Genomic DNA, 24,306 nt, shown 5'->3' on the forward strand with positions numbered 1-24,306 from the left:
AAGGCATTTGATAAGGTTCCCCATGGCAGGCTCATTCATAAAGTCAGGAGGCATGGGATACAGGGTGATTTGGCTGTCTGGATTCAGAATTGGTTGGCTGACAGGAGGCAGAGAGTGTTTGTAGATGGTAAGTATTCTACCTGGAGGTCAGTGCTGAGTGGTGTCCCGCAGGACTCTGTTCTTGGGCCTCTGCTCTTTGTAGTTTTTATAAATGACTTGGATGAGGAGGTTGAGGGGTGGGTTAGTATGTTTGCTGATGACACAAAGGTTGGAGGTTTCGTTGATAGTATAGAGGGCTATTGCAGGCTTCAGCGAAACATTGACAGAATGCAGAGCTGGGCTGCGAAATGGCAGATAGAGTTCAACCTGGATAAATGCGAAGTGATGCATTTTGAAAGGTCGAACTTAAATGCTGAATATAGGACTAAAGGCAGGATTCTCGGCAGTGTGGAGGAACAGCGGGATTCTGGTGTTCAAGTGCATAGCTCCCTCAAAGTTGCCACCCAAGTGGATAAGTTTGTTAAGAAAGCATATGGTGTTTTAGACCATAAGACTATAAGACATAGGAGTGGAAGTAAGGCCATTTGGCCCATCGATTCCACTCCGCCATTTAAATCATGGCTGATGGGCATTTCAACTCCACTTCTCTGCACTCTCCCCATAGCCCTTGATTCCTTCTGAGATCAAGAATTTGTCAATCTCTGCCTTGAAGGCATCCAACGTCCCAGTTTTCATTAATAGGGGGATCGAGTTTAAGAGCCGCGAGGCTATGCTGCAGCTCTACAAAACCCTGGTGAGACCACACTTGGAATATTGTGTCCAGTTCTGGTCGCCCTATTATAGGAAGGATGTGGAGGCTTTGGAGAGGGTGCAAAGGAGGTTTACCAGGATGTTGCCTGGACTGGAGGGCTTGTCTTACGAGGAGAGGTTGATTGAGCTTGGACTTTTCTCTCTGGAGAGAAGGAGGAAGAGAGGTGACCTGATCGAGGTGTACAAGGTAATGAGAGGCATGGATAGAGTCGATAGCCAGAGACTTTTTCCCAGAGCAGGATTGACTGCCACGAGGGGTCATAGTTTTAAGGTGTTAGGAGGAAGATATAGAGGAGACGTCAGAGGGAGGTTCTTCACCCACAGAGTTGTCAGCACATGGAATACTTTGCCAGTGGTCATCGTGGAAGCGGAGTCATTAGTGGCATTTAAGCAACTGCTGGACATGCACGTGGACAGCAGTGAATTGAGGGGAATGTAGGTTAGGTTATTTTATTTTTGGATTAGGATTATTCCACTGCACAACATCGCGGGCCGAAGGGCCTGCACTGTGCTGTACTTTTCTATGTTCTCTCTTAGTCCTCCCTTATCTTGTCCCTTTTTCCAAAGTGCATTACCTCACCCCAGTTTTCAGTGTTCAATTCTATTTGCCACTGTTCTGTCTGTCAGACCAATCCTCCTCTACGTCCTCCTTTAACCTAAACACAGTGGACAGGCCGATCACTCAGTGTATTTGATTTAAAGCCAATCGATACATTAACGGTGTTTTTCAGTCATTTCAATATGATTGATTTATTATAAAACACAATATATCGAATGGCAATACAAATCTGGTGAAGACTCTTAATTTATAATATGAAAATATAAATGTTTAATCTGCTAAATTAGCCAAAACACATATCCACCCACAAACACACACACACACACACACACACACACACACACACACACACACACACAGAAAGACACAGACAAACACACACACACACAGAGACAGAAAGACACAGACACACACACACACACACACACACACACACAAACACACACACACACACACACACACACACACACACACACACAGAAAGACACAGACAAACACACACACACACAGAGACAGAAAGACACAGACACACACACACACACACAAACACACACACACACACACACACACACACACACACACACAAGATAAAATGGAAATAACAGATTTCTCTCGTAGAGATTCACTTCAAGAGCATGAACACTTTCGCTCATTAACTCTTAATTCTTGAAGACAAACAAAAGGGATAAGTGTGGAATTTTCAAACAGCTGCCAGTCTAACTGATACTAAACATGAGCAAAATGTCCTGTGGATTTTAGCCCCTGTATTTTCCTCAGGTGCAGTGTCACTGAGCAAACTTCCAGACACAGTTCAACAATACAGTCAGAGGTGCCCTGCAGGCACAACAGCCAATCCAGAGACAGACATTTCTGAGAAACAGAGCAGCTGAGGTGGGACACTCTTCTTTTGCAACATTTCAAGAAGGGAACTAAATGCCACCTTCTCAAGGGCAATTAGAGATAGACAATAAATGCTGGCAGCACCCATATCTGGTAAAAGGTTTAAAATTCCATTTGCCACTCGCCTGCCCTTTTGGCACTCAAATATGTCCCTGTTCTCCATTAGTATAATTTTGCTTATTGCTATTGCTCTCTGGTGGCATCATCAGCAAATCTTGAGATTTCCCCTCATTTTGTGAGAAATAAAAACACCTTGCTCCCAGCACTGACCTTTGGGAACACCACTGATTGTCAGCCTCGAGTTTGGAAGAGAACCATTTCCACGTTTCCTTAATTTTGTTTGCAAATCTCTCTTGAGTCAGAATTTTGTTAACCAACCTTTTATGTGGGGCCAGCGCAGGAGTTAGTTAGCCCAGCTGGTGCTATTCCTGCTCTCTAATGTGGAGTGATGCGAGCAGCTTGGATTCAATTCCCACACTGGCTAAATTTACCAGAAGGGCCCTCATTCTCAACCTCACCTGAGCCGTGGAGACCTTCAGGTTAAACTATCACCGGTTTCTCTCCCTCATGTGAGAGCAGTCCTATGGTTGGATGGGAATGTTACCTCTGATTTGTAATTTCAATGGCTCAGTGAATGGACACGGGATTGTCTGTAGATTGTCCGCATGTGGACTACTGGAAAACGTCCTGTGAAGTACATCTAAGGGGTTTTGTGAGTTAAAAAATTGGAAATGTATTGCACGGCCCACATCACAGTACAGGAGGTGTTGGAATTATTAGAATGTAAGAAGGTGAATAAATCTCCTTGTCCTAACCAGATATATGCACGAACCTTGCAAGAGGCGAGGGAAGAAATTGGAGAAGCCCTGGCTGATATATTTACATCATCATTAGCCATGGGTGAGGTCCTGGAAATCTAGAGGATAGCAAATGTTGTCCCCTTAGACAAGAAGGGCTGCGAAGAAAAGCATGGGAATTGTAGCCCAGTAAGTCTAATATCTGTGGTAGGTAAATTACTTGAGGATATTCTGAGGAATAAGATATACATGCATTTGGAAAGACAGGGTTTGAATAAGTGTAGTCAGCGTGGATTTGTGTATGGGAGATCATGCCTCACAAATTTGTTAGAGTTCTTTGATGAAGCGCAGGACAGTGGACGTAGTTGATATGGATTTCAGGAAGGCCTTTGATAAGGTTCTACATGGTAGGCTGCTCTGGAAGGTTAGATCACGTGGAATCCAGGGACAGCTGGCAAACTGGATACACAATTGGCTTGAAGGTAGAAAACAGAGGGTAATAGTGAAGGACGCTCGCTTGACTAGAAGCCTGTGACGAGTGGTGTGCATCAGGGATTGGTGCTGGGCTCATTGCTGCTTGTTATCTATACCAATGACTAGGATGAGATTATAGAAGGCATGATTAGTAAGTTGATGGATGACGCTCAAATAGGTGGTATCGTGGATGGTGAGGAAGGTTATCAGAAATTGCAGCAGGATCTTCTCCAGCTGGGGAAGTCGGTCGAGAAATGGCAAATGGAAATTAATATAGACCAGTGTGTGGTGTCACATTTGGAAAATCAAATCCAGGTAGGAGTTTCGTGGTGAATGGCAGGGCCTTAAGTAGTATACTGGAAGAGAGGGATCTTGGAGTCCTGGTACATGGCAGTGAAGAAGGGTTTTGGCACACTGGCCTTTATCAGTCAGGGCATTGAGTATAGAAGTTGCAAAGTTACGTTGCAGTTGTAGAGGATGTTGGTGAGGCCTCACTTAGTGTATTGTGTTTAGCTTTGGTCACCTTCCAAGAGGAAGCATGTTATTAAACTGGAAAGACTGCAGAAGAAATTTACAAGAATGTTGCCAAGACTCAAGGGATTGGGTTATAGGGAGAGGTTGGTCAAACTGAGACTTTTTTCTTTAGGGCATAGGAGACTGAGGGAGGGATCTTATAGAAGTGTTTAAGATCATGAGAGGCATGGATAGGGTGAATGCCCTGAGTCTTTTTCGCAGTGTTGGGGAATCGAGGACTAGAAAGATCAGTTTAAGGTAAGAGGGGAAAGAATACATGGGAACCTGAGGGGAAACTTTTACACAGAGGGTGGTATGCATGTGGAATGATCTGCCAGTGGAAGTGGTTGAGGTGGATACATTAACAATATTTAAAAGGCTTTGGGTGACTATATGGATAGGAAAGGTTTAGAAGGATGTTGTCCAAGTGCAGGGAAATAGTGCGGATGGACATTTTGGTTGGCATGGATAAGTTTGGGCCAAAGGGCCTGTCTCTGTGCTGTCGGACTCTATGTATGAGTTATTTAAGAGATTGGCTGACTAACAGGAGACAGAAAGTATTAGTAATGAATATGTAACAAAAAACAAGTTGCTGGAAAATCTCAGCAGGTCGCACAGCATCTGTGAAGAGAAATCAGAGTTAATGTTTTGGGTCTGGTGACCCTTCTCCTGAACATTTTCCTTCACAGATGCTGGCAGACTTGCTGAGCTTTTCTAGCAACTTCTGTTTTTGTTCCTGATTTACAGCATCAGCAGTTCTTTCAGTTTCTATTTATTAGTAAGTATGTATTGAATTACCAGAAAGTGACAAATGGTGTCACCCACCAAACTCTATCAACACAAATTATTTACTGTATTCATTAACTAAAGGACGAAGGCCAAACCACATTTCTCATTTGGCCACTGATTGAAGGTTAAATGATGTTTTCAGAAGTGTAGATGGGACTATTTTAGTCATTGATAAAGGTAGATAAAGAGGTTGAGTAGATTCTTCAGCAAATGCACTTCAATTTGGCAAAGATGGAATTTATTACCTGAAGACCTGTGGGAAATTGAAAAGGGATGTGTGGGAAAAGTAAAGAAGTGGAGCTAGTGGAAATGCTTTTCAAAAGAAATGTGACAATGGGTTGAACATTCATCCTCCACATGCTTCTTTATAAAGGCTGGGAACAGCAGAAGGTCTCAGTGACTTGGTTTCCAGTCATATGGTCCAACAAAGTATTACACAGACAATAATCGAATTTTACGATGAAGGATCTAGGCCTGAAATGTCAGCTTTTGTGCTCCTAGGATGCTGCTTGGCCTGCTGTGTTCATCCAACTCCACACTTTGTTATTTCAGAATCACAGAGATGGGATTACAAAAATGAGAAAAAGGAAAATTATTTTGACATTTATAAATCCAGAGTCAGAGTGGTTTCCACATTTGAGCGTGAAATCCAGTCGCAGTCAGATACAAAAACATTTTCAAATACCCTTGTATTTTTCAAATCTTTTGTTTTTAGCTGTTGTATTAATTGGAACAGTTTAGTTTATGTCTTTGTGTAGAAGTTACTTGGTTCAGTGTTAACAAATAAACAATCAAGTGTGGTTACACTAATCATAGCACTGGGAAGTTAAATTCCTAACTATTTCCCAATCATTGTAGCACACTCACTAACACATGGTGAATGTAATGAATTAAACATCAACATCTCAATTAGCACATTGTTAGCAGATATATTGCAGAAAATGCTAGAGAAATTCAACAGCATCTGTGGAGACAGAAACAGAATTAATGTTTTGAATTCAAAACAAATCTCCTTCAAAACCGAAGAGATGTAGAAAAATGATGGGTTTTATATGGTAGAAAAATGTAGCAAGGGGTAAGTGGAACAGGAGGAAAGATCAGAGAAGATAAGAAGGCAAGCCAGATAAAATATTACAGAAGTAACAGGAGGAAAGGTAAAGGAAGTGGTCATGGTTACGGAGAAGAATGTTCGGTCTAGATTGATTAGTGGGTGTTAATTACAAGTTATGAGTTAACTCAGCTGAAAGCAAAACCAAGGAAACCAAACACTCAGAAGCAGTTCATTTCCGAAGGGCGAACAAAATGGAAGACAGACTTCTAAAGTTGTTGAACTGAAGGCATGGACTGACTGATGAGGAGACATTGAGTAGGTTAGGCCAGTACTGATTGGAGTTAGAAGAATGAGAAGTGAACTTATTGAAACATACAAGGTTCTGAAGCGACTTGACAGGGGAGATGTGGAGAGAGTCTAGGTCCAGAGGACATCATTTCAAAATAAAGGGCCACCCATTTCATACAGACGAGTTAGATATCTTTTCAAACAGTAGTGAGTCTGCGGAATGCTTTACTGCAGGGGACTGCCAAAGTTGGGACCTTAAGTTTATTCAACACTGAGAGAAACAGATTGTTATCAGGAAGGGAATAAAATGTGATGAGAGATATTGGGAACTGCAGATGCTGGAGAATCCAAGACAACAAAGTGTGGAGCTGGATGAACACAGCAGGCCAGGCAGCATCTTAGGAGCACAAAAGCTGACGTTTCGGTCCTAGACCCTTCATCAGAAAAATCAGAATAAAATATATTGCGCAAACAGCAGGACAATGGATTGAGATCAACCATGGTATCATTGAATGGCTGAATGACCTACTTCAGCTCTGATATCTTACAGTTTTATAATGTTTTTACTTTGAATTTCTGCTGCACTTTCTGTTTTCATTACAGATCTCCAGAAGCTGCAGTATTCTGCTGTTGTATTGTTCATACAGACTGTCGATGTGGCACCGTACAGATTCACCAGGCTTTATCTGCCCCATCTGTTGCTCATTCGCATGTTGCACATCTTGGTTTCTGCTGACCGCGTGACTGAAAGCTTCTGCTTTACTGGTTTACTGTTTTCATAAATTGCATCTGGCACATAAAATTGACAAAGATTAATGGCATATAATGAAAGAACAGAAGAACCCATGTTAATACAATGCACACAGTGACTCACAGAATTAAAAGTTACATAAATACTAGGCATAATTACAGTGATTGATCCCAATCTCTAACACAGTGTCTGTTAGCACATTACTGACTGACCCAATTCCATCACCTCTGTTTGTTCTATCCACCTTTGCAGTTGTATTTGATTCTAGCTACAAACAAGACCAAACAATATCTGTGTTTGATTTGTATTGTGCTGGTGTCTTATTTCTGGCTACATACATACCATTGTCCTTGGGCCTTTTCTGCAATTCTTTTATCCACTGGTAACATAGCACAAGGATGAGGATGTACCCAATGTATCCAGGGTAACCTCCATAACCAATGTACACATAGCGTGCAATGACTGATGTTGATGCTGCTGAATAGAAGAACATAACATTAAGCACTGCCTAGGAAGCAGGAGAATCCAGCAAAGCAGGATGTTAGCCTCTGCTGAATGAACACTTCACCTTGGCTACTCTGTCCAGTTCTAATCTGGACTTCCCTCAGGCAGCTGTTTTCTAATCAAAAAACGTTGAGTCAATCTAGTTGAATGTTTCTCAACCAATTTCATCACCCCAACCTTGGGCTTGAGCCTTTTACGACAGTCGGTGGTAACTTGTCATAACAGACTGGAACAAAAGTTGTTCCCTTAATCTGTGAAGTTTCCCTGGTATAAATTCTCAATCTAGCTGTCGTCTTGCACATACGTAAGGGTTGGAGTCCAGAGCAAATTTTGTTTAAGTCTGTTCTACAATCGCTGAAACGGCTACACCAGGTATCAAACGCCATTAGAAGCGTGTGACCATTTAACCACATTGATTGGTTCTGATTTGGATGTTGCTAAGCAATTAAACTGTTCCAGACCAGATGTAGGTGGACTTTCCAAGGTATGTGATTGCCTGGCTACCAAGTTATGGGTTCTCCTACTCAATTTATGACTAGTTGAAAACCGCTGCTGTCCACAGTATCTGTGTAGACACCGTCTCACCATTACCCCATATAGCTGAAGCATTACCTTTCTATTTCCTCTATCAGTTCCCCTTACATTTTATGATCTTTTTCGATTACTCACTGTACCTGCGCACTAACTTTCTGTGTTTCTTTAACTGGAATACTCAGATCCCTTTGACTCTCAGAACCTTACAATCTCTCACCATTTAGATAATATGCTTCTTCTTTACTCTTCTGCCAGAATGGATAATTTGACACTTTCACACATTGTAGTCCATTTTCCAGATCTTTGCCTGCTCACTGAACCCATCTCTATCACTTTTGTAGATTTCTTAAATCCTATTCACACTCTTTCGTTACCCATGTCATTTATTGAATAAAGTATGAAGGAAGATGTTTATGATTGCACTAAATATTGCTTGATGCTTTGAGGATGACGGAAGAACCACAATATTTTGACTTGCTAAGATCGATCAGATCTGAATGATTCAGGAAATATACTTACTACATATCTGAAGCACAAAGTCTCTGTGTTTGACACTGATGTGGTTCCTTGCCTGGCATCTGTAAGTGCCAACTTCACTTTCCTGTATGTTCAGTAGAGTCAAGGAGCGATTGTTGTGGGACAGACGATAATTTTTACCATCATACAGAGATTGTTCACATCTGTACCAGCTGTACTGGACCAAGTTCCCCTCTAGAACGGAGCATTGCAGAGTGACATTGTCCCCCATCTGAGGAACCTCAGGAAAGACCTCAATACGTGGAATAGAGACAGCAACTGTGAATGTGAAGTCAAAGGTTTAATTCAGAAGTGTAAGGAGCAGAATATTCCAAACTACCTCAACCTGGCAAACACCAACTCTAGAAATGAAGCCACCCAAATAAGAACTAAAGATTTATGACTGTTAACCCAGTGACATTCACCTTCATTCCAGTCAGTAGGAAATAATTTATTCTGATTCTGCAGAATTTTTGACTGGAAAGTGAGATTACAATTACTGCCAAATCTTTTTGGCCTGACAGTTAATTTTTAGAGTTAAATGATCCCAATTTGCAGGAATAACCAATTGCAGTCTAGACACTGATGAAGCCAGCCTCTCTCAGAGGCCCATAGAGCTTAAGATAATGAATCTTGGCTACAGTGAGGGAGTCATAAAGAGACTGACAGATGATGTCTGGTGAATTCTGAAACTTATCGACAAGTGACAAGAATTTTGTTCCTAAACTGGACTAACCACCAATAATCTCTGGGCAGGTTGAAGTTCTTTGAGGGACTGTTTGGCTACCAGGTATGGTCAGTAAGTGTCCAGTTGGATTGGAAAGGAGTGATAGAGGAACAATGACTGATGGTGACTTGTGATGGAAGTTGTGTCTTGGGCTGCTGGACAAGAGTTTTGATAAAATGTCCGAATGCCATGCCAAGAAATTTCAGAGTTATTGGCTGTTGTTACAACTCCAGTGATTTTGAACAACAGGAATTTCTAAAAGAGCTTTGGGAGAATTAATAGGCATAAGGAGGGAGATGATTTGTGACTAAGGGTGAGGTATTGCGACTTTCTACTAAACTCCAGTCTATGGTCAATAGCACCAGAGTTACTTTTAAAGTCAGTTAAAGTAAATGAATGTGATGAAAGATAAAATAAGTGAAGTAACTTAGGCATTTAAGGCGTGACTGAACAGCTTAGCCAAAGGGCCTAGGCCTGCTCCTATGATGCTGCTTGGCCTGCTGAGTTCATCCAGCTCTACACCTTGTTATCTCAGATTCTCCAGCATCTGCAGTTCCTACTATCTCTGCACATCTTGTAACATGTGGAGATTTGAGGATGCTTTCGTGAGCCATGTGAACCCATGTTCATGAAGAGTCACCAACAGCACAAGATTGATCTCAGGGTTTCAGATCTTGAAATTTGTAGCTATGTTCACCAAAACATTAGCGTGGGTCCTCGGAATACTTGTCCAGTGGCAATCCTACTATCTGACACACCTCAGGGAAGTGCAATACAAAAATCTTTAACAACGTTTCTCACTTTTCAGCAATATTCCAATACCAACAGATGATTGTTTAACCCATTTCAGGCACTTTGTTTCCTCCTCACAATTTATTTTCCTTAAAACTGTTGGCAAATTTGTCAACAATACAATCAGTTCCTTCATTCAATGGTAAAACAAACCAGGCAGAATTTAGGCAGCTAATGGTAGAGCCCTGGGAAGTGTTGTCTAACAGAGAGAACAAGTGGCTCGGTGTGGTAAATAAGGTCTTTGGTGTGCTGCCTTCATTGTTTAGACCATTGAGCATAGGAGTTGACAACATCATGCTTTTGCTGCATGGGACATTAATAGGGCCATTTTGGAAGGCCACTGTCCTTCCTATAACAGGCAGACCAGAACTGGACACAGAGCTCCAGAAGACGCCTCACCAACCTCCACAACTGTAGAGATTTATAAAATCATGAGGGGTATCTATAGTGTGAATGGCAAAGGTTTTTCCCATTGGGTAGGGGAATTAAAAACTAGAGAGCATAGTTTTAAGCTGAGAGGAGAAAAAATTAAAAGGGATCTGCTAGGCAGCATTTTCTCACAGGGCTGTGCATAAGTGGAATAAACTGCCAGAGGAAGTGGTCGATACAGGTACAGTTACAACATTTAAAAGACATTTAAAAGGCATTTGGACAGGCACAAGAATAGAAATGGTTTAGAGTTAAACAGGCCAAACACAGAGAAATGGGATTAGTTCAGTTTCGGATATCTGGCAGACTTGGACAAGTTGGACTAAAGGTTTTGTTTCCATGCTGAATGATTCTATGACTTTAGGTCATTAAGTTAGACCATAAATAATGGAAGCCCGATTACTCATCCCTGTGATCTCTGTGGTAATAAACACAGGCATTGCTGGAGAAACTTAACCATGTCTGGCAACATCTGTGGTGAGAGAAACAGAGTTAACATTTCCAGTTATAGAAACATAGTAAGCAGGTGCAGGAGCCATTCGGCCGCTTGAGCCAGCTCCATTTTTCAATATGATCATAACTGATCACCAACCTGCTTTCTTCCCAAACCTTTGATCCTTTTAACCCTGAGAACATATCCGAATCCTTCATAACATAAAAAACAGATAAACAGTGGATGCTGTAAAGCAGAAACACAAACAGAAATTGCCGGAAGAGCTTAGCAGGTCTGACAGCATCTGTGGAGACAAATCAGAGTTAACATTTCAGGTTGAGTTCTCAGAAAGGGTCACTCGACCCAAAAAGTTACTCTGATTTCTCTCCATAGATGCTGCCAGACCTGCTCAGCTGTTCTACCAATTTCTGTTCTTGTTTCTAAATCCTTAATGTTTTGGCTCAAACTCTTTCTGTGCCAGAGAATGTTACAGGCTTGCCACTCTCTGGGTGAAGATTTGAAATGATCCCAGAAGTATTGGGTTTGAGTATCAGCAGAATTTCACCAGTGGGTTGTGAGAGAGAAAACACACCACACCATGAGAGAAGAGAGGAATGACAAGACATAAGTTACTCTTGTTGGTGACAAACACAGATATGATGTGGGGCTGAATGATCTCTCTTAATGCTATCACAGTTTTGCCATTCTGAGTGGTCTGTCTATCCTGCCCACTTATCACCATAAACTCTTTGCCAACAGCTCAGAAATTTACAAATGTGGTATATTTCCAATATGAGTCAACCATTGAGATTATTCAAAGAAGTGAAATGAATTTACCATTAACCGTTAACATGACAGCATATTTTGTAGATTTTCCATCTGATGTCGTTACTTCGAGTTCATATATCCCTTCATCACTCAGCTGGATATTTTTCAGCAATAATTCAGACTTGGAGTGGGAGAAATTCACTCGGTTTTTAAAAGATTCTGAGACATATGGGATGGGGGAACGGGGTGAAAATATGAGGATAGATCTTACTGTCTTGTTCTGAATTACTCTCCACTCCAAACTAAACACTTCATTTGGGTGACTGATATTTTGCTTCATGGGTAGTAGCACTGATTCAGAAATTGTTCCATGTATTGTTTTCTGCTGGGAAACTGCCAGCACTAACCTTCTCCCTTCAAAAGAAAGAAAAGTATTCACAAAGTAAAAACACAATATATAGAACAGTCATTTCTCAAAACTTCTCTTCTTTCAGGAATAGTTAAAATCTGACCTAAATTTTCCAATATAAGCTACGTTGTTCAGAATTAAGTAAACAGAAATTCCTAAAGAGAGAAGCAGAATTCCCTTATTACAGCACTAGCTGCAGTACTCATTGGACCCTGACAGTGCAGATAGGTCTATACGGCTCATTGAGCCTTGACAAACCTTCCAAAGAGCCTCCCACCCTATTTACTCCCATAATCCCACATTTTCCATGATTAATTCACCTAGGCCGCAGATCGTTGGAAATTATGGACAATTTCCTATGGCTAATCCACCTGACCTGCACATCTTTGGACTGTGGGAGGAAAACAGAACAGTCAATTGAAACCCACACAGACACAGAGAGAATGTGCAAACTCCACACAGATTTTCACCCAAGACTGGGATCAAGCCCAGGTCCTAGACACTGTGAGGCTGCAATGGTAGCCACTGAGCCATCCTACTGGACAGTTCTTGCTCAGGACCTCTTTGGCAGAAAGGTAAGTGCGTGATGATGGATGCGTGAATAGTCAAAAATGAAGGGGGAGCTGTTTAAAGTTGTGATGGGTGACAAAGATTATTTTAGGTCAGGATGGTGGAGACAGTGGGGAGGGGATGGGAGAGAGAAGGCATGGGAGGAGGCAGGGGAAGGAGAAGCGGGGGAGTGGAGGGAAGAAGGAAGAGGGCAGGGAGTAGGAGGGGAGTGAGAAGAGAGGGAAAGGGGAGAGGAGTGGGAGGGGTTGAAGGTGGTAAAGGCAGGAGTGGAGATATATATATATATATATATGGAAAGAGAGAGAGAGTTGGGGGGGGGGGAGGTTTGGAGAAGTGGATGTGGGGTCAGGGGACGGAAGAGGGGAGAGGGACCAGTAGCAGCTGGATGATCGGTGATGGCCTCACCTCTTGTTCTCCAGGTGCTCACATCCCCTTCCCCATACCTCATCACGTTGACCCAGGTGCAGGGACTCCGTCATCCCCAGTCATTCCCCAACACACCTAAGGGGCCCTACCCTTGTCTCGGCTCCTTAATCTCTGCTAAACTCTTCTTGTTCTTTCAAATTGTTTTGCCGATTGCGCCCTGTCGCAACTCCTGACCCACGTACTCCCCCCTCCACTGCACCCAAACCCCCCTCCCAACCATCATTGTCTCATCTACCTGAATCTTGTCTCCTTGACCCACTCCAGTCATGGCAACCCATCAGACACCATCATCACTTTGAAGGAAGCAAATCTGCCATCCTGCCCTGGTCTGGCCTACATGTCACTCCAGGTCCACTGCAATGGGGTTGAGTCTTCCCTGCCCCCTAAAATGGCCTAGACAGCCAATCAGTTACAAATGCTGACCAAGGAGCTTTAATGGTTGTGTTCCTAAACTCCTGACCATAGGATCCAAGTTCAAGTGTCCCCTGCTCCAGGAGGTGAAATAACATCAGTGAAAGGGTTGGTTAGACAAAAACTACAAACACAGTGAAATGTGCTCTAGTGTTCTCAATTCATCAATTTAGGAAACAATCTACTGGCATTCACCGACATACAGATATAAAAATGAAATAGTGATGTAATGGAAAATATACCAGGTACGTAAATAGACGTATGCAAGATACAGTGAAGAAATTGGAAGAAGTTATGAGGCAGGATTTATGATCCATCAGCGTTTTTACTGAGTGTTTAACTAACAAAAATAATGAGGGGGAACCTGTGGTTGTGACAGATTTAGGATTTAAAAGGCTTTTATTGAGGTCACACACAAAAGATGGCTAAATGAAACTAAAGCCCATGGGATGGAGAAATAAGCTGACATGGATTGTGAACTGGTTAATGGTGAAAAGAAACTGAGCAGGAATAGATTCATTCTTTTCCGGTTACCAGGTAGTACTTCTGGGGTGCTCTGGCTTGTTGCTCCTATATCTCAGTCCGAAGGGAAAATGTTTGGCCTGTACTCTCCCAATTCCAAATCAAACATTGCCCCTCCCTGCAACTGTTCTGTTGTAGATTTACTCTCAAGTCGCTGTTTGCAGTCTACTTTGGCCAGATCCTGCCTTATTTTAAGAAAATCTTCCTTCCCTCAGTCCAAAGCCTTTTTCAGCAGACCAATTTTTTCCCATTCCATAACAAATTTATGTTGTACAGTGTTTGTGATCACTATCACTAGAACACTCCCCAGTCTATTACCTCCAACACTGGCCTGGCTTCATTCCCCAGAATTAGATCCAGACGTGCACTATTCTTGTACAACGTTTTCCGTATTGATACAAAAAGTTCTGCTGAATACATTCCAGGGAACCCACTCCCTCTAATCCCTTTCCCCTATGACTATTCCAATTGATATTGGGAAATTGAAATTCTTGAATATACTTATCCAGTTTCTGTTCCTACACACCTCAATGAATCATCTTCAGTTTGACTCATGTATTGCCCAATAGCTTTTTGAGGGTTTATAATACAACCCCAGTTGTGTGACTGCCCTCTTTTTATTCCAAAACTCTAACCCCATTTAAAATTCCTCGCCTTCCTTTCTGCAATAACTGACTTCTTGATTAATGGAAGATAGAACACAGAACATTACAGCACAGTACAGGCCCTTCGGCCCTCGATGTTGTGCCGACCTGTCATACCGATCTGAAGCCCATCTAACCTACACTATTCCATGTACGTCCATATGCTTGTTCAATGATGTGTCACCACTTTGTCTTTGACACTCTTTACTTGTCTTGGCTGAAGATCTGAAACCCCAGTCCTGTTTCTCCCTCAACCAATTCTCCATGATGGCAACAGCATCACAATTTCACATCAATCCACACCCTTAGCTCATCCATCTTACTTTTAATACTCTTGGAATTAAATTGGAAGCCATTTGGCCTCACCTTACTCCTTTGAAACTCAACAGAACTGAACTCTGATGAAGGGTCTGGACCCGAAACGTCAGCTTTTGTGCTCCTGAGATGCTGCTTGTCCTGCTGTGTTCGTCCAGCTCCACACTTTGTTTACGTGGATTCTCCAGCGTCGGCAGTTCCCAATTTCTCTGAACTGAACTCCCCTTTTGTTTCTGGCTCCTTTAACTCATTGTGTTGTCTCCCTATTTTGCTAACATTCTGTGTTCCCTCCCTCAGAGGGTAGGGAAAGGTAAATGTTTGGGTAAATTCGAAACTGGAATTGATAGGTTTTTACATTCAGATAAACATGATGCTGCTGGGAAATAGTTTCAAGTAAATCACTTATAATCTCAATTAATGGTGGGGCATCTCTTTCTTCTGGTTCTCATCTTCTGAGGTTCTTCTGAAAGGAAGCAAGTGCTGCTGGCAGTGAAGAAAGCAGATAAGTATGTATTCATAGCCAGAGGATTAAAGTGCAGAAGCAGAATATGTTGGTGGCCTCGGTGAGACTGTGCCTGGAATATTGTTTGCAGTTTTGGTCTCCTTACCTAAGGAAGGATGTTCTAGTGGTGGAGGGGTACCGTGAAGGTATACCAGACTGATTACTGGGATGGCAGGACTGATGGATGGGGAGGGACTGGATCAGTTAGGATTATATTCACAGGAGTTTAGAAAATTGAGGAGTGTTCTCATAAAAAAACCTATTAAATTATAACAGGACTATACAGGCGTATATACAGGAAGAATGTTCCCAGTGACCAAGGAGCCCAGAAGTGGGGGTCACAGTCTAAGATACAGGGTAAGCTATGTACGACAGAGATGAGGAGAAATATCTTCATCCAGAGGCTGGTGAGCCTGTGGCTTCCTTTGCCACAGGAGATTATTGAGGCAAAAAAAATGCAAAATTTTTGAAACAATGTAGACATAGTTCTTAGATCTAAATGAATTAATGGGTAAGGAGAGAAAATGGGAACAGGGTAACGCATTATGTGGCCAATCATGATCAAATTGACTGGGGTAGAACAGGCTTGAGGAGATGACAGGCCTACTCCTGCTCCTATTTTCTATGTTTCTATAAGTAGAGCGGTATGTTTTAGTTCAAGGCAAACTCACAAATAATAATATCATGTGAAATCACATAAATAATTGAGCTTCCTGAAACCTACCAGAGTCAGACAGTAGCTTCTCATCTGACAAAAGTGTCTCATCGCAGGCTGCAATCTCACAGCTCATTTGGCTGCTGGTGTGTTGACAACGCAGAATGATTTCAATTCTCACACCACCTAAGATTACTATTTAGGGCTCAACATCTCGACTCATCTGGCGTTGGGACCACCAGTTTAACAGGCAAATGACTCTCTGGCTGGGCTAACAGTTTCTGATTGAGTAAGAGAAGCACTCACAGGTCTGCCAGATTGGAATGAACCTTCAACATTCTCCGTTCAACTTTCCTACAGAGTAAAACCACAGGGAATGAGTGAAATTGAAAGTTGCTCTCAGTGCCACATGGTCAGAGTTCCCCGTTGCGTAATACAAATTCTCGTTCTTTACACACGACAGACTGACTTTCTCTCCTGAATCATATAATTCTTTAGGACCAGAAAGGGGACATTCCACCCCCGTCATGACTGAGCTGCTCTCCAAATGAGAAATTTACTGAATGCCATTGCCCCACCTTCTGCTCAGGGTCATCCTCACACCGCACCCTCCCCCCGCAACTATCCCAGTAATTCATTTTTGAACAATTATCCAAGTCCCTTTGAATGCTTCAAGAGAATCTACTTCACCCCCCACACTCTCAGACAGCGCGTTCCAGGCCCTAATCCCTCAAGTGAATCTGCCTTCCCCACACTCTCAGACAGGACGTTCCAGACACACTGAATACCTACTGTTTGAGTCATATTTTATTCCTCAAAGATGTTTGCATCTAACTCTAATCACTTTAACTTTGTTATCCTTTCTTCTCTATTCTTTTCCAAGTGGGAATATTTTTGCCTCATCGACTGTGTCCAGGCCTCTCATTGTTTTGAAGTCTTTCTTCAAATTGCCGTTAAGCCTCATTCATAAAACGCCAAAACTGAAAATAACAAATACTGGAGATTACAGTGGCTCGGGCAGCATGCACGGAGAGAATGTTAGCTAATGTTTTGAGTCTAGGTGACTCTTCATCAGAGCTGAAGAAAAATGTGGGGGGAAGGTGGCAGCATTAATGCTACAGTTTGGTGGATGGTGGGTGTAGAGTAGTGGTGGAGATACATATGTGTCTGTCTTGGGCATGCTGCTGTACTCCAGTGAATCACAACCAAGCTGCCTTCTGGATTTAATATTGGATTAAACATCTTCAAATTGTGAACCATTCCTTCCCTTTCCTTTGGCTTTACTTGTCACATTCTCTGTCGCTGTGTACTCTCCTTCATATGTCTGGCAGTTAGACACACCGTTGCTCTGCCTGCTGCACATTCTGGTCACTTAATCTGAACTATTAACACCTTTTCTCCCCCATCACCCTACACCCCACTACACCCACTCTGCCATTCCTCCAACTATAGCACCACCTTGCCCCTACACTTCACTTCAGCTCTGATGAAGAGGCATCTAGACTTGAAATGATAGCTTGCTCTCCCTCCAGCCTGTTTGACCTGCTGTGATCTCAGCATTTGTTGTTTTCAACTCAGATTCCAGTGTCTGCAGTAACTTGCTCCTACATGAAGAACCAATCCCAGCTTCTCTAGCTTATCTGCAGAACCTAGCTTCCTCATTTGTGGGACTTATGTCATGAATCTTTTCTGAACTCTTGTCAACTCTTGCTCCACATTGTTAATGAGTTGTGTTGCCCAGATCTGCACACAATGTCCCAGTGGAGGCTGATTGAGCTCTACATAAACTTCTTGCTCTTGTGCTATCGGTCCTGCTTTTATTTACTTGTCAGACATGGGGCTGAGTCGAGAGACCCCCTATTGCTTAGGGTTGAGAGTGCTGTGTAGGCCAAACTAGGTGAGCACGGCAGATTTCCTTCTCTAAAGGGCAGCAGTGAAGTAAATTTATTTTTCAATGACAGTTTCCATTGGTTGCATAGTCATTGTTAGGCCAGCTTTTTGTTGCAGATTTTACCAATGATCCGCCATGTGCCCAGAATGTTAGTTGAGAGCTTTGGACTGCTAGTCCAGTGATATTATCACTTTTCACTACTTCCTTTGTGCAGAAGGTCTCAATGCATGAATCTCTGCCTTTTTTGTCATGCCATGGATGACATCTTCCTTGATAAAGACAGCTGCAAAGAATTCATTGATGATCTCAGACATCAACCCTACCTCTATGTGTAACACTCTTGTTGGTTCTTAATTAACCCTACCCTCTTTCACATTTCTTTCACTACTTACGTGGCTATAACATTCTTTCGATGTTAGTTGCCAGTCACTTCTCACATTCCCCTTTGCTTTTCTTACATGCTTTTACACCATCGCTTTCAGCCTTCCTGACACTTGTTCTTCTTTCTCTTATTTTTTCTGCCCTCTGTCATCCATCGGCCTATGGATCTGTTTTTCTGATCTTTCCCTTTTTGAAGGAATGCACTTTGACTTTTCCTAAAACATCTTTTTGAAGGTAACCCACATTCTTATGTTAATGTATTTTACCCCGAACCTTTGACTCCACTCTGACTGGCCCAGATTCATTCTTTCTCTGTTTGCTTCCCTTGAATGAATTATTCTCAGTCAGATTGTCCATTATCTTTTTGCATCGTTTATCTAAAATTTATGAGCCAACATCCCCTTTAATATTGACTCCCATTACTCTCTGGTTTGTGTGTGACTCTCATCTCACTTGGTCCATATGTTACTTTGGTCCCAGCTGAGCCTGCACATGCCTCCCGTCCATCTCTCATCTATACATGACTCCTGTCCCACATTGTCCTGCACGTGATTTCTGTCCCACACTGGTTTGTACATAACTTCTATCCCTCTCTACTGTACAAGAGATCATGCCCTACTCTACTCTACATGTACCTCCTGTCCCTGACTACCCCACCAGTGACACCTGATCCTCCCTAGTCTACACATAACTCCTGTCCCTCTCTGCTCTACATGTGACTCCCATCCCTCCCTGCTTTGCTTATGGTTTTTGTCTCTCTCTGGCCCACACGTGACTGCAATTCCACTCTGATCTATTCTTGACTCGTGGCTCTAATTCCTCTCTGCCCCTCTCTGACCCTCTATCCCTCTCAGGCTATACATGAAATTCATCTGACTTGTGTCTCCATGTGACTCCCTTTCCTTTATATGCGATTTTGGACTGTCTACAGACTATACGTGGCCCCTGCCTAACTCTGGTCTGCAAGTTTCTTCATGTGAATGCTTCCAAATCTGATCTATATGGTGACTCAGGGCCTTCTCTCTTACATATGTAACTCCTGTCCTTCTCTGATATACATGTAACTCCTGCTCTTCTCTGATCTATTCTTGACTGCTGAATTTCTTCAGTCAAATGGACTCCAGTCCATTTCAAATCCACATCTTACTCCTGCCCCATTTGTTCCACATGTGTCTCACATTGCTCTCTTGTTCACACACAACTCCTATCCAATTTTGATCTACACATGTTGCCTATTCGTCACTGCTGTAAATGTAGCTTCTGTCTCACTGTGCTCTACACGTAACTCCTGCCCTACCATGGTTTACATATGATCTCATTCCTCCGTGATGTACAGATGACTCCCGTCCCTCTCCTGACTTCATGTGACACCTGTCCAACACTCAAATATATGTGACTCCTGCCCCTCTCTGATCTATTCTTGACTGTTTTATTCAGTCAAATCATCACTCCTGTTCATCTCAAGACTATGTCTGACTCCTGCCCCCAGCTGTTCAAAACATATCTCCTGTCCTCTCATCCATATATGCCTCCTGTCCAGTTCTGATCTCTAAAGGCCTCGCATCCATCTCTGGTCTATATGTAACTCCTGTCCCATTCAGGTCTACACATGACACAGTCCCTCTCTGGTTGAGATAAAACTCCCACATGTGACTCCAATCCCACTCCAATCTATTCTTAACTCATGACTCCAATTCATCTCTCTCCCTCCTTGACCCTCGATCCCTCTCAGTCTCTACATGACATTAATCTGTGTTGTATCTCCAAATGACTCCTGTTCTGAACTATACATTACTCTCTTCCCTCTCTTGTCTATATATGACTCCAGACTGTCTCCAAACATCTCCGTGATTCCAGTCCAATTCTACTCTACAGGTGACTTCCACCCTCTCCTAACTCCATGTTACTCCTTCCAAATCTGATGAATATGTGATTCACATTCCTCTTGTAGAAATGTGATTCCTGGATCTCTCCGGTTTATGCAAGAATCCTGACTCCCTTTTATTCCACACGTGTATCCTCTCCCATTCTGATCTATATTTGACTCTCATTCTTCGCCGCGGTACAGGTGACTCCTATCCCTCTCTTGACCTCATGTGATACTTGTCTGACTCGGCCCTATAGGTGAAATCATGATTCCTTTTCAACTCGAATCTATTTGACTCTCATCCCTCTCTTGAGTTCACTTATAACTCCTGTCCATCTCTCATCTAAAAGTGACTCCTGCCCCACTTTGGTCTGCATTTCACTCCCACTCTTAACTCAACTATATGCAATGTCCTTCCATCCCCTGTCTACATGTGACTCCTGTCTTTCCCTTCTCTACACATGACCCATAACCTCTTTAGTCTACATGTGGCTCCAGACCCTCTCGCCTCTACATGTAACTCCTGACCTTCCCTGCTCAATGTGAGACTCTTGTTCCACTATGGTCTTCATTTGATCCTATTCCTTCCTGCTGTATAGGTGACTCTCATCCTTCTCTGACTTCCTGTGATACCTGTCCAAATCTGAATTATATTTGACTCTTGTCCCTCCCTATTCAACGTATGACTCCTGTCTCTCCCTGGTCTACATGTAAGTCGTGATAGTCTCTGCTCTACATGTGGCTCTTGGCTCTGGCCCACACTTGACTCCAATCACACTCTCGTCTATTCTTGACTTATGACTCCCGTTCCCTTCTGTCATTCCCTGACCCTAAGCCCTCAGGATCTGTATGTGATATTTGCCCCTTTTTTGTCTCCATGTGACTCCTGTCTAATCTGACCTATATGTGACTCTCTCCCCTCTCTTGTTTATATGTGACTCCAGTCCAACTCTGGTCCACAGGTAACTGCTGTCCCTGACTGCTGTCTATGTGACTGCCATCCCCCTCTGGTCTCCATGTGACTCCTGTCCCTTTCTGATCTACAGGAGATTTTCTGTAGTGGAGGGTCTTCTCTCCGTCTGTGGAGTTGACATTTGGAACTGACTCTAGGCCACAGTGCTATCAGTTCCTGTTCAATGCTCCTTTGTGGTTTTAGACTCTGTCGCTACACCCACAAATACATTTCTGACTGAATATAAACCCATAGTCAATCAGAAAAACAAAGCCGAATACCGAGAAAACAGGAAACGAAATGTAAGCTTGGGTCCACCATCAAACCGCAAATGCTGTTGCCAGAATGCACTGTGTCGTTAGGGGCAATTTCTCATCTGTCCTCTGTTTTGGGGTTTGCTGCTTTCATAACCTCACTTCATGTAAAGACTCCATCCCATTCTCTCAGTTTCTCTGCCTCCGTCACATATTCAGATGGTGCTAACTTCGTCAAGGAAGCCTCTGAAATGTCCACCTTCTTCCTCAACTGAGGATTCCTTAGCTCCGTGGTCGACAGGACCCTAAACTGGGTCTGTACTTCTGCCCTCATCCCTTCTCTTCCCACCCGCAACAGCGATAGGGTTCCCCTTATCCTGACCTATCATCCCACCAGCATCCACATCCAGAAGATCATCAGATGCCATTTCTGCCATCTCAGCGAGATGCCATCACCAGACACATATTACCCTCCTCTCCCTTAGACAACAAAATGTGAGGCTGGATGAACACAGCAGGCCAAGCAGCATCTCAGGAGCACAAAAGCTGACGTTTCGGGCCTAGACCCTTCATCAGAGAGCCTCTTCTCCCTTGTCTGCCTTCCACAGGGACTGTTCCCTCCAGGACACACTGGTCCACACTTCCCTACAGCCCCACGGCACCTTCCCCTGTAACCGACGAAGGTGCAACACCTGCCCATTTACCCCCTCCCTCCCCAGTATCCAAGATCCCAAACATACCTTTCAGATGAGGCAACACTTCACCTGCACTTCCCAGAATCCAGTCTCCTGCATTCGCTGCTCACAGTGTGGTCTCCTCTACACTGGGGAAATGAAGTGTAGACTGGGTGACCGCTTCACAGAACATCTATGTTCTGCTTGCAAAAAAGACCTTGAACTTCCAGTTGCCTGCCACTTTAATACACCACCGTTCCCTGGCCAATATCTCTGTTTCTGGCTTACTGCAGTGTTGCAGCAAAGCTCAGTACAAGCTGGAAGAACAACACCCCATTTTCCACTTGGGGAACCTGCAGCCCTTTGGATTCAATAACAACTTCAATAATTTTAGGGTCTAAAACTCTCCCATGCTCCAACCCCCTACCTCACAAACCAGACCTAGTTATCACACAGTCTACCATTTCACATCATCTATTGTTAAATTGTTACAAAATATGGTGGAACCAAGGGTTATGGGGATAAGGCAGGAACAGGAGACTGATTGTGGATGATCAGCCATGGTCATAATGAATGATGGTGCAGGCTCAAAGGGCTGAATGGCCTACTCCAGCACCTATTGTCTATTGATAATCACTAACAGTTCCCATTAGCAGCTATTCGCCCTCCCAGCTGGATCATTATCAACTCCTTTGTCTATCTGGCTGCACCTCTCTCTGTTTGGGCTCTATCCTTTATTGTACTGTTTACTCATTACCCCGTCCTCCTCCCTATTTTCTGCACATAAACCGACGTTATCCAAGCCACCATCAATTCTGGGAAAGGGTCACTGGACCCAAAGCATTAACTCTTATTTCCTTGGCAGATGCTGCCAGACCTGCTGAGCTTTTCCAGCAACCTCGGTTTTTGTTTTAGAACATAGAACATAGAACATAGAACAGTACAGCACAGAACAGGCCCTTCAGCCCACAATGTTGTGCCGACCATTGATCCTCATGTATGCACCCTCAAATTTCTGTGACCATATACATGTCCAGCAGTCTCTTAAATGACCCCAATGACCTTGCTTCCACAACTGCTGCTGGCAACGCATTCCATGCTCTCACAACTCTCTGTGTAAAGAACCTGCCTCTGACATCCCCTCTATACTTTCCACCAACCAGCTTAAAACTATGACCCCTCGTGCTAGCCATTTCTGCCCTGGGAAATAGTCTCTGGCTATCAACTCTATCTATGCCTCTCATTATCTTGTATACCTCAATTAGGTCCCCTCTCCTCCTCCTTTTCTCCAATGAAAAGAGACAGAGCTCAGTCAACCTCTCTTCATAAGATAAACCCTCCAGTCCAGGCAGCATCCTGGTAAACCTCCTCTGAACCCTCTCCAAAGCATCCACATCTTTCCTATAATAGGGCGCCCAGAACTGGACGCAGTATTCCAAGTGCGGTCTAACCAAAGTTTTATAGAGCTGCAACAAGATCTCACGACTCTTAAACTCAATCCCCCTGTTAATGAAAGCCAAAACACCATATGCTTTCTTAACAACCCTGTCCACTTGGGTGGCCATTTTAAGGGATCTATGTATCTGCACACCAAGATCCCTCTGTTCCTCCACGCTGCCAAGAATCCTATCCTTAATCCTGTACTCAACTTTCAAATTCGACCTTCCAAAATGCATCACCTCGCATTTATCCAGGTTGAACTCCATCTGCCACCTCTCAGCCCATCTCTGCATCCTGTCAATGTCCCGCTGCAGCCTACAACAGCCCTCTACACTGTCAACGACACCTCCGACCTTTGTGTCGTCTGCAAACTTGCTGACCCATCCTTCAATCCCCTCATCCAAGTCATTAATAAAAATTACAAACAGTAGAGGCCCAAGGACAGAGCCCTGTGGAACACCACTCACCACTGACTTCCAGGCAGAATATTTTCCTTCTACTACCACTCGCTGTCTTCTGTTGGCCAGCCAATTCTGTATCCAAGCAGCTAAGTTCGGCTGTATCCCATTCCTCCTGACCTTCTGAATGAGCCTACCATGGGGAACCTGATTTAGAGCATCAGCAATTCTTTCAGTTTTTACCTACCAGCGCGTGTTGTAAAAAACGGCTACCTTGATAGTCCCTTTAAACTTTCCCCTTCTCACCTTAAACCTAGGCCCCACTATGTGACATTTCAACTCTGAGCAAAATACTTCAAA

The 24,306-nt window shown here is 43.3% G+C and overlaps 1 protein-coding gene across 3 annotated transcripts in view; it reads right to left on the reverse strand.

The window, feature by feature from the left end:
• Nucleotides 1-6,620: 6,620 nt before the first annotated feature.
• Nucleotides 6,621-24,306, reverse strand: part of LOC125446618 (hepatic and glial cell adhesion molecule-like) — a 30,271-nt gene continuing 12,585 nt past the window's right edge. Inside the window, exons 1-5 of one of the 3 annotated variants that reach the window (XM_048520323.2) lie at nucleotides 16,159-16,422; nucleotides 11,705-12,049; nucleotides 8,490-8,765; nucleotides 7,275-7,406; nucleotides 6,621-6,970 (exon numbers count right to left, since the gene is read on the reverse strand). In XM_048520323.2, coding sequence (XP_048376280.1) covers nucleotides 6,864-6,970; nucleotides 7,275-7,406; nucleotides 8,490-8,765; nucleotides 11,705-12,049; nucleotides 16,159-16,225 — 927 coding nt within the window. In that variant the 5' untranslated portion in view covers nucleotides 16,226-16,422 and the 3' untranslated portion in view covers nucleotides 6,621-6,863. Of the gene's footprint in view, nucleotides 6,971-7,274; nucleotides 7,410-8,489; nucleotides 8,766-11,704; nucleotides 12,050-16,158; nucleotides 16,423-24,306 lie in introns of those variants that run through there. The other 2 variants (XM_048520322.2, XM_048520324.2) reach the window with 2 other exon arrangements.

This window comes from Stegostoma tigrinum, chromosome 34 (genome assembly GCF_030684315.1).
Source record: "Stegostoma tigrinum isolate sSteTig4 chromosome 34, sSteTig4.hap1, whole genome shotgun sequence".
NCBI lineage: Eukaryota > Metazoa > Chordata > Chondrichthyes > Orectolobiformes > Stegostomatidae > Stegostoma > Stegostoma tigrinum.